At 43.5% G+C, this 13,062-nt stretch overlaps 1 protein-coding gene across 1 annotated transcript in view; it reads right to left on the bottom strand.

Moving 5' to 3' along the window:
* Positions 1-5,456: 5,456 nt before the first annotated feature.
* The window catches only part of CISD1 (CDGSH iron sulfur domain 1), an 8,031-nt gene continuing 425 nt past the window's right edge, over positions 5,457-13,062 (bottom strand). The window contains exons 2-3 of the mRNA XM_009996411.1: positions 10,666-10,899; positions 5,457-5,681 (exon numbers count right to left, since the gene is read on the bottom strand). Coding sequence (XP_009994713.1) covers positions 5,592-5,681; positions 10,666-10,899 — 324 coding nt within the window. The 3' untranslated portion in view covers positions 5,457-5,591. The remainder of the gene's footprint in view (positions 5,682-10,665; positions 10,900-13,062) is intronic.

Genomic DNA, 13,062 nt, shown 5'->3' with positions numbered 1-13,062 from the left:
TGCACAATGGCATTTTCCCAGTCACATCATCCTATAGGATAACCCTGGTAGTTGATTTAAAATTATTAATAGGCCAAGAGGTTTATTTCAAATGCCATGTTGCCTTTCCCTTGAGGCTACTTGTACTGCCTCCACCTGCAGTGAAATTAAACACCTATTTATTAACTAAACCCACTGCCAACTCACATTAAGAAAAGTCTCTTCTATTAAGCTGTTCTACTCCTGGACTTTGTCTGCAAAGCAACAGAATTTCAGCCCTTAAAAAGTAATTTAATCCACACCAGTGTCACAGCCAAGAATGAGATTGAAAGAGCAAGATCACACTCTTTAATAAAAAAAGCAACAATTTAATAATTACTGAAGTGAAAATCTCTTCTGGCCCTTGTCTTGGTACCCAAGTCTTGAGCAAGAGTCCCGGCGGAGAACAGACAGTGCATCTTGACCGCATCTTATCCATGTATGGTGATATTTGCCAGCTGCAGTGAAGTATTTCAGAAAAGTTATGCAGCCAGTGACCTTATCATTCATTTTGCTGCCTTTCTGTTGCCAGCTGACTTGACTGAACGGCACAAACATTCTAGCTACTGAGCAGATCCTCACAGCAGGCTGAATTTTGAATGCTTCACACTGTAATTTCTGGCACGCTCAGGAAGCTCTGGGTTGTTGGGGTTTTTTTGCACAGGCTTCTCTGGGAGAGCAGAAGGCACTTTTTGTTGTGCCCTGCATTCAAAAACACCAGGAGAAAACTGCAGTCCACATGACGAAAAGGATGCGGATTAAGGGCAGAGCAATGTCAGATCAGAGAGGGGGGGATGGTTTGGTCTTCAGCTAAGAGAAAAAATAATAAGAGGAATTATCTCTCCGTGCTTATGTGAGAGGTATGCAACAGAAGTTGCTTGAGAAGCCTGATAAATCCTTTCTTACCAGTCCAAACTACACATGAGAAAGGTGGCCTGAATTCTACTTTGCTACAATCAAATAGACCTACTGTGGTTTTACTGACTTCAGGGGGCTTACTGGGAAATATTCCTTCTATTTATTATCATCACACATCTAATTGAACAGCTTACAGAAGTGGGCATGCAGGAGCACTTGTCTGCTAAGAGGGGACCCAGAGCGTGAGTGTACATTGCTTTCTGTCCAGGACTGTGGGATCTCACAAACAGTTCTGGAAGAAAAAAAAACAGAGGAACAGATGTCTGCTCCAGGCATATAACCCCTTTGGCTCAAAGGGGAAGTTTCTAGCTGACAGAACTGCTTAGTGCCAGAAGCTGATGAACAGCCACTCTGTACAACTTATGCTTTGCTCTGTGAAGAGGTATAATGAAATGCAACACCTCACTTTCTGTTCTTTGATTTATCCCTGTTTGCTACAGGATTAAATCTTCTAGCTTATCTCTCCACCCATCTGCTGTTTTCTTTAATTTCTTTTTTTTAAATATTATTTCTTTTAACCCTTTCTGATTCTCTCCACACATTTATCTTATCTGTTACTTAGTTTTTACTCAGTTCCTCTCTGCATTAGCCTCAGCATTAGGCAGCCTGGAAATCATCCTGCCCAACAAAGGTACTACCCACCTCAGGCAGCACAGCTACAACAACACTGCTGCAGGGGAAAGCAAGCAGCAGAATGTTCCAAGCAGCAGCCCCTGGTGCCCATCCTAAACTAATGATGGCTCCAGGAAAATGATCCTTCTCTGGCTGGTGCAGAGAAGCTGCTCATCAGCGCAGGAAAACCAGGGCAGAACAAGGCTGGGGGCAAAAAGCTGCTGCAGGAACTGGTAGCCAGACACCACTGGGCTGAATGTGGACCAGTGGCAGTGGAAAAGGCATCTGATCTTTTCAGCAGCAAGTCCATGTGAAATGTTCTGAGCAGGCTGAGGTAGAGATGCTGAGCACTGACAAACCCAGGCAGGGTTTGGGGCAACCCCTGTGTGCCCACACTCCACAGGGGACTCATGCTCTTCTGCCTAATCCCACCAGGGCTCAGGGTGAGGTTTGAAGCTTCAGGAGTTGAAACTAAAGCCAAAACCACTAAGTTCCACACTCAGGATGAGTAAAGAGAAGACAGCTGAGGAGGTTGCTTTGCAACACCAATGTTTAGCTTCACGCCTACATCCTTATCCTTCCTGCTATTATGAAATGTTCTTCCGTTATTGGTGTGAACGACTCTGCCTCAGCAGTGACTCACGTTTCCATGCCTTCAGCTGTACTGCACTGAGGAAAAAGCCCACTCCAATTGCTGTGCAGCTGTGGAAAATCCATTTTGCAGACCCCTGAGCACCTGAACAAGGTCCAAACTGCAAAAAATACAGTGGAAATTTTGGTAGGGCATGTGGGCAGCTCTGCAGCTTTGGTGGGTGGGAAAGGTGCATGAAAAGGTGCTCTGTCCCAAACATGTTTATGCACTTCCAGGTGCCTGGGCTCAGTCAGACAGCAATGCTGCTGAAAAAATATAATATATATACACATAAATACATGGATGTATAAACCCCCCCTTTAAAACCAGCATTGCCCATATCAAGAAGTTTCCATGGCGCAGGGTTTGTTTCCTCCTAGTGGACCAGGGTGAGACTGCAATGTTGGCCTCCACCATGTGAAATGACCCATTTAGATTAATGGTGCTTGAATTAAACCTGCTTGAAAATACCTGTACCTTCCAGCTGTCTCCTCTTCAAGAATGCCCATTCCAGAAGCACTTGGATACCTGAGTTTCAGGCTGTTTTGATGAGTCACACTCAATTGCTGCAGAATCAGGACTTTAATTTGGTCACCTTCCTCATGAACACTGACACATTGAGAAGTAACATAGGACAGAAATACAGTTTTACCCTGGGACAGGAATCCTTAATTTCTTTAATATGAAGGATTTTACCACATTTTCACATAGAGTTTCAATGTGATGTGAAAACTGCAGATTTGCAGAAAAACTTCTTTATGGTTAATACTTGGCAAAGATCTAACCAACTCACTTAATAGTCCAGAGATTATTGGAGGAAACACTAAAGAGCAGAGATCCCAGAAGGCATTGGAGCAGGAAAGCACTCAGAGTATCAGAACAGGGTAACCTATTATGTTACTAAACAAGAAAAATTATGTGTTCTCTGTTGATGCTCATGACTGCTGGCAAGTTTGTTCACTCAGTTTCAAGTATCTTTTCATTACCAGGTTTAAACAGCTCACAGAAGTAACTGGAGCTCACAGGGACAGTACAGCAAATTGTATGTGCATCAGAATACAATTTAACCACTCGGTGTCAACATTCAGAAATGTGACACTTCTCCAAAACAAACTCACCAGTGTAAATCAGCAAAGACTCGGCTCCTTCATCTTTGCTTCCAAGAAACAATTTTCACAGAGCCCACTTCCCTGGCACCCAAACTCCAGGAAACGTTTTACTGGCAAACTCCAGGAAATAACTTGAAGACTCTCCAGGACTTCATTTCTGAGAACATAAATACAGCTTTCAGTACATTTTTATTCCTTCAAGAGGAGCCAGGTTTTGCTGCTAACAGGAAAAGAAGTCTCAGAAGGAAAACCCAACCCAGGCCCAGGTTTATGATAACAGCAGCACTGGTGTACAGCACGACTCAGGGTAACTCCCCCTTGAAAGAAACAGTACACCCAGGAGGTAACACAGACATGACAGCCTCAAAATGAAGATGAGCTCAAATGTGTATTTGACAGAAATACAGAAATATACAGTGTCATATTCTAGTAATACAGAAACAACTTTGTTTTTCAGATAAAAGCAATGTATTTGATCATTTAAAACAACTTTCCATAGGCATCAGTGCTTGGCCAAGTAAAAAATATCAAGTTCCTTTACAGTCAAGACAGGAAGAAAAGATAGAAATGAAATGTGTTTGACTGCAACTTCTTACAAGTAGAGGTCTCTTACAGCCCATAGTTGCCCCTACTGTAGCAAACCTGCAAACCCTTACTCTGCCTTTGAGCCACCTTCCCTGCTTTTTGTGCCCTCTGCCAAAATTCACATCAGTCAGCTAAGAACTCAGCCCCTGCAGGTCTCAAGAATAGGCAAAACATTTTCTGCCACCTTTATCACTTGTGCCAGTCAAACCCTTAAAAACAAAAATATTAAATAAAACCTCTACTCCCCCAGTCCTTAAGGGCCCAGGTTAAAATGTCAGCTTCTTGAGAAGGGCTTTCCTCTAGCTGTGAGGTAGTCTCCCTGTGCCAGGACACAGAGAGCTTACTCTCACACAGGCTGCAATTGCACTGATGGACCAGATTTAATTCCAAACTGCCTTCTGCCACCCCCCCTCTTTGGGCTTTGGTTTGTAATCATTTGCATGCTAATAAATCAAAGCTATTTTAAGGAAGCCAACATGATGGCCATTAATGCAGCTGTGTCAGACGAGTGCCATACAGAAGAAGGACAAGAGCTCTCTTTCTCTCATCCTTCCTTTCTCCCTTGTTTCTAGCCATCTCCAGAGCCTTTCCTTGCCCATGTCAGTTCTTTTGGTAAAATCAGCTCAACCACACTAACAGGTTAGCCCAGGGAGGCAGGCGTTTTTTTTAAGACACATTGAGCCTAAGGCCACTTAGAAAGGTGTGTCTCCTCCCTCCACAGCGGGAAGAGTCTCCGGAACCAGCCAGAGCAATGATGAAGCAGACAGTTATGATGGGTGGGTTTTAGTTTTTATTTTAGCTTCTGGAATAAATCAGCATTGCCTCCCCCCACAGAAGTGTCCTGTGGTCTGGGGAAATTAGCTTCACTGCTAAGAGACTGCAAGTGAAACTAAGGCTTTCTAGCAGCAAAGACAACCCTGCCATCCCCTGCCCATCACTCTTTGAGCACTTTGTACCATTTCCCTTCTCTATTAAGAAAGCTCTCACAGAGACCATCTTCCTAATCCTACTCTAAAAACAGGTCTGCAGTTCTGGTAGGATGCTCTTGATACCATACAGTAGTAGGGTCAAGTTTCAACACTGCTGTAAAATCAAAGGTAAAGTTACCCTTTAGCCCCATCTTGCTGCAAGTCTTTTATGTTGTCTGTTTGTAGTTAGCAATTTTAAATTTGTTCTCCTACAGAAGCCAGCCAGAACAGTAGTGTGGCAGGCCAAACATGGTGTCTGCAGAAAATGCAGCATAATCAGAGGTTAAGCTGCATTTTGGCACCCTTATTTCTTTCCTGCCACTGCCTTTTACCTAGAAATCTATCCAGACCTGTGACTTTAGGACTTAAAAACCTCTCCAGGATTTTAGGATCTACCTTTTCAACACGCATTCTACTGAACAGCCTCAGAGCAGCACACATGTATTTGAAAATAATTTAATACCTATTTTCTGATTAAGTACATTCTGTGCGTCATTTCAGTTTCATACTCAGTGACAGGGTACACACACTTCACAGGACAAGAAATTTAAACCATGACTATTTAGTACATTATGCATCATAGTGATTAAAACCAGACAAGCACCAGAGAAAATACACATGCTGAAGCCTGATTTATATACTACACTGGAAAGTCTTCAGTGACATGACAAAGAATTTGTGGTTTTCCCCCCAATTACAAGTGAGCAGAGGATTTGTCAGACATTGGTTTTGTAGCTTCTACTGTCCACTCTACGCCTCCTTCCTCTTGATGATCAGAGGCCCAACGTTGTCACCAGTCTCCTCGTTGTGCTTTGTGTGAGAGCCATCACACAGCGGGAACTGGGAAGAGAAAGAATAAACAGGTCTGAAGTACATGCAGAGTCAGAACTGGGAACCTAGGCTAGGAGGTCACTAGAACATCCTCTCCTTAAATCCACTGTGACCACAGACCACAACTTCTGTCCTGGCATCTCAGGTTTTTCCAGGTCTTGGCTGAACATTAGTTTTGTCCACGTGAGCACAGAGTGTGGCTTCCACAGGAGGGTTTTGACCTGCTAATGGAAATGAACTGCACTTCCAGCTGACATTGCTATTCATCATGGGGTTTTAAAGGTTCCACTGAGGAAAGAATTTGAATAAATGTTTGTTCCATAAAAACTTCCTAGAACAGGCTGGTCAGAACAAGACCCACAGAGACTCCTTCAGGCAGCTCTAACTGCCCAGGTCCCAGAGCAGCCACAACCACTCTGCTCCTGGGCAGCTCTTTACACATGCAAGCACCAAAGGATATTCTGCGAAGCAACAAGAGTGAGTTTAGATCCCATCTCTTCTGCAGGATGCATTTTCAGGGCTATGCCTCCTCTGCAGAGGAACCTCTGGAAATGATCACAAAAATCACACACCTGTCCTTTGCATTCAACCATTATTTTTCTTGCTTAGAAGCAATGGGAAAGGTGGGCATTAGTCAGCTTTTGCCTTTGCAACAGCAATATTCCCTGGCAATACAGTCACAATCCAAGTCTTCCACACTCCACTGATCCCAGTGTTCATGCCTCACTCATAGACCTTGAAAAAAATTAACACCATATCACCCACGCTTAGTTAGACTAAAAAATGTCAAAGTACTGCATGAAAACAGTACCATGCAGACAATATACATGAAAAAAACATTCCTAGAGTTCTAACAATCAAGTCACCTGCCCTGTAGGGTAAAGTGTTGGGGAGGGCAGAGACATAAGGTGGGGATTTTTTTTATTTCATTGTCACAAAACGCCAAACCCCCCCCACTATAAAGGGCAGATGACATTTCCAAATAAAGAAACTCAGAATTCAGAGCGTAGTCACAGAAGCTGATTCATGCAGGAACTTCATCACAGCACTCAGTTGTGCCTCAGGCAGTAGATACTGGCAGATACTTGGGAAAAATCTGAGCAAACAAGCACATATGTTTGTGGGACACTGACCAGCTTTCAACCTAGACGGTCCCTAGGACAGCTGGTTTTCTAAGCAACACGACAGTCCACTGGTCTTCACAGGAGCACTGACCCAGCTTCCATCAGACATGAGCATCTCACAAGCCCCAAGGAGGCAAGCCCAGGGTCCAGCTACAGAAACATCATTACTTCAAGTTTGCAAGTGACAAAATTGGTGGGATTCACAGGCTTCAGATCAAGACATCTTTCAAAGCTATCAACTCTTTACTGTTCTGAATTCATCCTCTGGATCAGGTGGCGTCAGAACCACTGGCTTCCAGAGGCTGGGACACTAGACCTGAGCTTCTCAGAGAAAAACCCCAAAACAACAGAAATCCAAACCACTACCACTTTTCCAGAGCACCCACCTGGTCACCTTGAAGACTAGACACTGAATAGATGGATCCTGGGCCTGACACAACACGTTCATCCTTTATTAAGTTAAAGCAGGCTAGCAATAGCAACCAAAGCTCACACCCTGAGGGAACTGTGCAGTGATCTGGACAGCTCAGCTTATTTCCCTTGACAGTGAACAGGTTTAGCTTCTCTACCACTGTTTCTCCTGACGTTCTGCAGCAGTACTCCTTCAGCCACAACCTGGGGACTAATACTTCTCTGCAAGACACCGAGGTTGCAGGTCATTGTGGAAGAGAGGGAATTATTCCCGCACCCCCCCACCCCAGCTCACACATGTAAAAATGCAGAAAATTAAGAAACACAAATGTTCTAACATTAGCTTAATTACAGCTTTGGCTTTAAGACAAAAATCTTGCCTCTATACTGGTAAATTTGAACACTGACTTTTTCCACAGAACTTGACAAGCAGTGCTAAGAAGTGCCTGCAGAGCACAATAGGAAAGGGCCATTTAAAGAACCACCTACCACCTACTGTGACAGATCATTACATCCCAAGACAGTCACTTTTTTCTAAACACATGCATTCCACCAAGACTTTAGACAGCACAAGCAAACAAAGCCTCTGAAGTATCCCATTTCAGAAAAAAAAAAAAAAAGCACAACTGAATCTAATGCTGCTCATCAAGAGTGACCCCAGAACACCTTGGTATAGTCCAACTGTTTTGTTATTCTCTGCACAGGAGGAACACCAGCTGCAGAGCATGCACTCTGGCAGTGCACACAGCACAATCCTATGGTCCATAATGTTACTGATGCTATCAACAGCATGTGCCTAAACCTGATAGGAAATGCCCACGCAGTCAGACAAGAGGACACTTCTTCTAACCTGGAATTAAGATGCTCATACACCACTTTAAAAAACACAGCAGGTGGTTACTGCTTTTGAAGTTATTGTAATTCCCTGCATTGGAAGCACACCTATTCTACCATCTTGCCATCACAAGAAAGTTAACAGCATCTTAGTTTGAGAACTGTAAGAAACAGATGATGCTAGCTAACAACCTCCAAAGAGGACAAGCATGTGAGAATGATGAAGAATATCTGTATTTCATTGCTGCTTGGCAATAACTGAACATGAGAAGCACACCAACCATCTTAAAGATCATGCTACCCACCATCCAAGATCAGTCAAGGCAAGAGGAAGGCAGCAAAATTGGAAACTCGCATCTTTTAAACATGCTGATTAAAATATTCATGATTAAGCATCAGTAAAAGAAAATGAATGCTTTCAAAGTTTTCCACTGACCTCATTCATGCCTTTACAAGACCTTCCAGATCAGAGTTCTAATAAGGAACTCATTATAAAGTAGCCCCATCCACTTCCTTTTAGTGTGTGATTCCAGAGCTCTAACTCGGTAGGACAGCACGTGCCTGAACTGACAACACTGCTCCAATATCTGCCAAAACCCACTTCTTAAGATTTTTATTTCACACAAAAAAGACAGTATCAAACAATAGCTACAATGTTGGCAGAAACTGCAATGAAGCCACTGAAATCAGCCACTCTCTTCCATTTCTGTTTGGAATACAGAGTAGGAAGCAGGAAATACAAACACACTAGGGTTCAAGTTAAGATTTAAGTTTGGGGTTTTTTTGGCAGAAGCACTGAAAGAGATGCCTACACTATTGCAACCTGAGGCAAAACCAAATAAAATATTAAGACAAAGTTCAGATACTCAGAGCTGCCTTCCTCCTCCCTCTTCCTCTTTTCTGAAGCTGTGGCCCTTGCAGAAGCTTCCAAGGCTGGATTCTGGCTGTCACTTGAGACTTAGCACAAAGACCTGGAGGCAGGGGTGCTACGCATGCAGGATACCTGCATGCTGCCCAGCCACCAGCACTGCACGCCAAGGTACATGCTGCCCTGCTGTATAACCACACCATGTGTAACTCAGCCCAGGGAGCACACGCTGGCAGTGGTGGGGGGAGCAGGGAATTTTGCTTTTCAGTTCAGACTCTGAACAGAGCAGAGAAGACAAGCCCACCTCCACGGGGCTACTGCAGAATCAAGCCTTCATGCTGTTTAATCCTCAGTAGTGTTCTAGTGTTAAGCCTAATACAGCTACAAATGTGTAACTTCCCGAGTTATTTTCACCTACAAGGTAATAATGTCAGATCTGAGAAGTGCAAGAACCAGAAGTTACAGCACCTGGGAAAGTGCAGAGTGTGGCCCAATTAGTTCTGTGTGTGAGGCTGGAGAAGTCCAGTGTTCAGGTCACTGATGGAGGGATAACTAGATCTCAAGGCCATTGTCCTCACTTATCTGGCTCTGAAGGTTTGTATTATTCCAGTCTCCACATGTTAGCACCCTGACTTCTGAAAAAGCTTCTAAATGTGTGCCAGTAGTAAATGGAAAGGGCTACGTGCAACCCACGCTCTCTTACTACAGATTCCAGAACTATCACTACAGATAAATTCTATGGAACTGGGCTACATCAGATGTCATACATCTCTACCTCAGATTTAAATCTGCACTTGGGGTTACTGAAAGGCTAGGCATCATGCTTACCACTCACTTCAGGCAACTGCGGCAACCCCAATTCATACTCCAGGAATTTGGACTAGTGTCTAGGTCAGACTCTTTAACTGTTCAAAAACAGAGGCCTAAAGCATCTCATCATTATTTCACTGGCTTTACTTTAGGATCACCCATATAACTATTCTGAGTTGCTAAGGCACTAATGGATTAAGTCCATCTGTCTAGATTCTTCAAAAGCTTTGAAGCACAAGGGCTTCTTTTTAGATTACCTCCATCACCACAGGAAACAATTCACTGCTGTACTAATTTATGTGGCAAACTATTTACAGTACACAGCTATTTAGCAGTACTACAGCCATAAATTCAGGACAGAACAGCAGCACCACCCTAAAACCCTGTGCACTAGTCAGGCTCTTCCCAAAACGATTCTGCATTCACCCTGTCCACAAGATTTAATGATGGGCTCAGACATAGCCAGTGACAATTTGACACCACCTCTGGTGTAACAAGAGGCTCCTCAATCAATTTGTGTTACTAACACCATGAACTAGCAGCAAGAGAGTTTCTGACTTAAGTTTCCAACTTCCTCCAGGAAAATGCATTGAATTTCATCTCAAACTGTGGTTCCTTTACCTGCCAACAGGCCAGTAATTGTGGCTAAGCCTCAGTATGAGCCAAGGCAGCACATAACATGGTATTTGTCATTCATGACTGTGATTGCTCCATACAGCAGTTCTCCTTCCAAGGCGTCTGCTTCTTCAGAGCTACAGAAACCTGCTGTTCAGTATTAGCACTGATCTGCAGGCTTTACTCTGAATGGCAGCATGAATCTACAGTTTTATGGATTCCAACACTGCTACATCCCCCTGCAGAATAGTTTACATCAAGTCAGATTCCTCTAAATGAAGGAGTTTGAGTTGAAAGATGCATGCAGGTGAATGAAACTGGACCATCTTACCTTCTTAGATCTCCAACAACGACAGTAGACAGCCTTGTCTCCCAGGTCTTCCATATCAAATGCATGGACTACCTTGGGGTTATCCTTCTGGATATGGGGATTCACCACTGCCTTGCAGCACTTGTCTTTTGAGAGGAATTTTTTGTAAGCTAGATACCCAACAGCAGCTGCTCCAGCAGCTAAGGAGACTGCAGCAATCCATTCAACTGGAATAAAAGAAAAAGAAAAAACAGACTGTCAGGTTTTGACCAAAACATTCTATTAAAACTAGTCTCTAGCAAAAATGTCTTCATGCTTGTGGCAACACCTCTACTTCCCAACAGCCCTTTTTGTTCTGTGGAGGAAGAGCAATACTTAAGAAGAACATTTTCTTTTGGCACTCACCCAGTTAACTAGCTCCTTTCTACTGGTCAGAGTTCTCCCTAACCTCTTCTACACATGGCTGTGGGTTAACCTGGCAGGGTTTGGGTTTTTTTTTTTACTCTTTATTTGGGAACCTGTGATATCAACATCAGTAGCACTTCCAAGTTCATCACATTAAACCAGCTGTAAGTACACCCCGTAGCAGAAAAAAACCAAACACCGCAACCTTGTTCTTTTGTTTCAGCTGCAGGAAGGTCACTGAAGAACAATCAGCATCAACAACCCAAGCAGGACCCCTCCAAGGTATGGGGACAAGTAGCTTTTAACATCTTACAACTAAAAATGTTAACAGGTGGTTTGGCAATGAGGAAAATATTGAACATACTACCACTTCAGGGAATAACAAAAGCCAGCTTAGACTAAATACCTGGGCTACTGGAAAGAGTACGGAAGCAAAGTATTATATTTAAGAATAACAGCATAAGTTTATTTTAACTGGACTAGATCTTGACCCTCTGAAAGAGCTTCCACTAAAAAAATCCTCTCTCCCCCACCTCCCATCCTCACTTTCCCACACCTCAGATACCTTTAAAATCTTTGCAGTCTCACACAGTTGATATAATTTCCTTTTCTGCAAGGAGTCTTCCTACTTTTTTGTGGCTCTATTGTTTCTTCTCTGCCTCATGAAAATACGTTGGACTTTGGCCCAAAGGTTCTGGTTGAGCAACAGCCCTGGCTGCTTCTCTCTGAGCTGGAGGCAGCTGCTGCTTTTTTGTTTTTAACCCAGTACTTCAACTCACACATGTACTCCTAACGTGTACATACTGAGCTTGCTTGGCTCTAGAGACAAATCAAACAGGAATGTAAGTTTTAGCACATTTACACAATTTAAGAAAACTAAACCAGTCTCCAGTTGGCTATTCTGTCTTGCCCTTTGATCTCTGCATTGGATTTGAAAGACCCCCAAGCCACATGGCATCTCTGGGGCAAGAGACACTACTACATTCAAGGACAAGAAGAAACAAAAAGCCTTTATTAGTTCTTGCTGCTTTCCACAGCTGCCTGCCTGCACTGCCACCATGAGCTTTGAAAGGATTCTTGCTCTGAAAGGATCCAGGTTTTCTGCCCTGTCCCACAGCCTTTTCTGAAATGCATACTAAGGCCTTTCCTCAGCTAAAACATTGTGTTAGCTCACAAGCACTATGTGATCCACCAGGGCTTGGATGTAGCATTATGTGGAATGAGACAAATATTTGTTCCATGTCTGCAGCCCTGTAAGGGCTTTAGGGTTTAGACCTTTAGGGTTTAGACCTTTAGGGTCTTACTAAAGGGTTAAAAGATGCAAAAAGCTTTCAGAGTTCATTTTCTTAGTAAAGCAGAAGAGGCCAACATACACTGAGACCTCTCCAGCAAAAGAGGGACAAAGCCTCCTTGTTACAACAGGGTAATACTAGGATACAGAAAACCATCTTGAGCATCAAATAATTTAGAGACTGTTTCCCTGACCCCAAGCTCCTTACAACAATAAAATCCCCAGAGAACCTGTTGTGAACTCAGTGTTTTACATGAATCCAGCAAGTTCTCACCTCTTTATCTCCCCATTACAAACTAGCCAGAGTAATACATTAATTGTAATAGGTTGAAAAAGAAGGTGAATTTAAGGGATTCTATGAAAATCTGCTTTGATTTAGCACAACAGCCCAAAGAACAGCCACAGCTGAAATCAGACGCAGCAGGTTCCTCCAAGGAAAACCAGCCTGAGTGCCTGCAACACCCTTCCCAATCTCAGCAGAGAATGTTTCCCCAAGAGGAGCCAGGGAGCAGGTACCCAGCCAACACAGGGATTTTTGGAAAGCAAAGCAGAGAGACTGCCCATCCTGGGGACTTCAGGGAAGCAGCAGCTGCAGGGATTGCCCACAAGCCTCTAGCTGATGTGTTGCCAGTAGATCAAATCTTAATCTATGTTTTTTTAAGTAACTGACATGGGGACAATGACAGATGGCATCCATTCCATTAAGGGAATAAAGGGAAAGA

This window comes from Chaetura pelagica, unplaced genomic scaffold (genome assembly GCF_000747805.2).
Source record: "Chaetura pelagica isolate M959 unplaced genomic scaffold, ChaPel_1.0 scaffold464, whole genome shotgun sequence".
NCBI lineage: Eukaryota > Metazoa > Chordata > Aves > Apodiformes > Apodidae > Chaetura > Chaetura pelagica.
The sequence above is the reverse complement of the archived record's forward strand: the minus strand, read 5'-3'. Positions and strand labels throughout refer to the sequence as shown.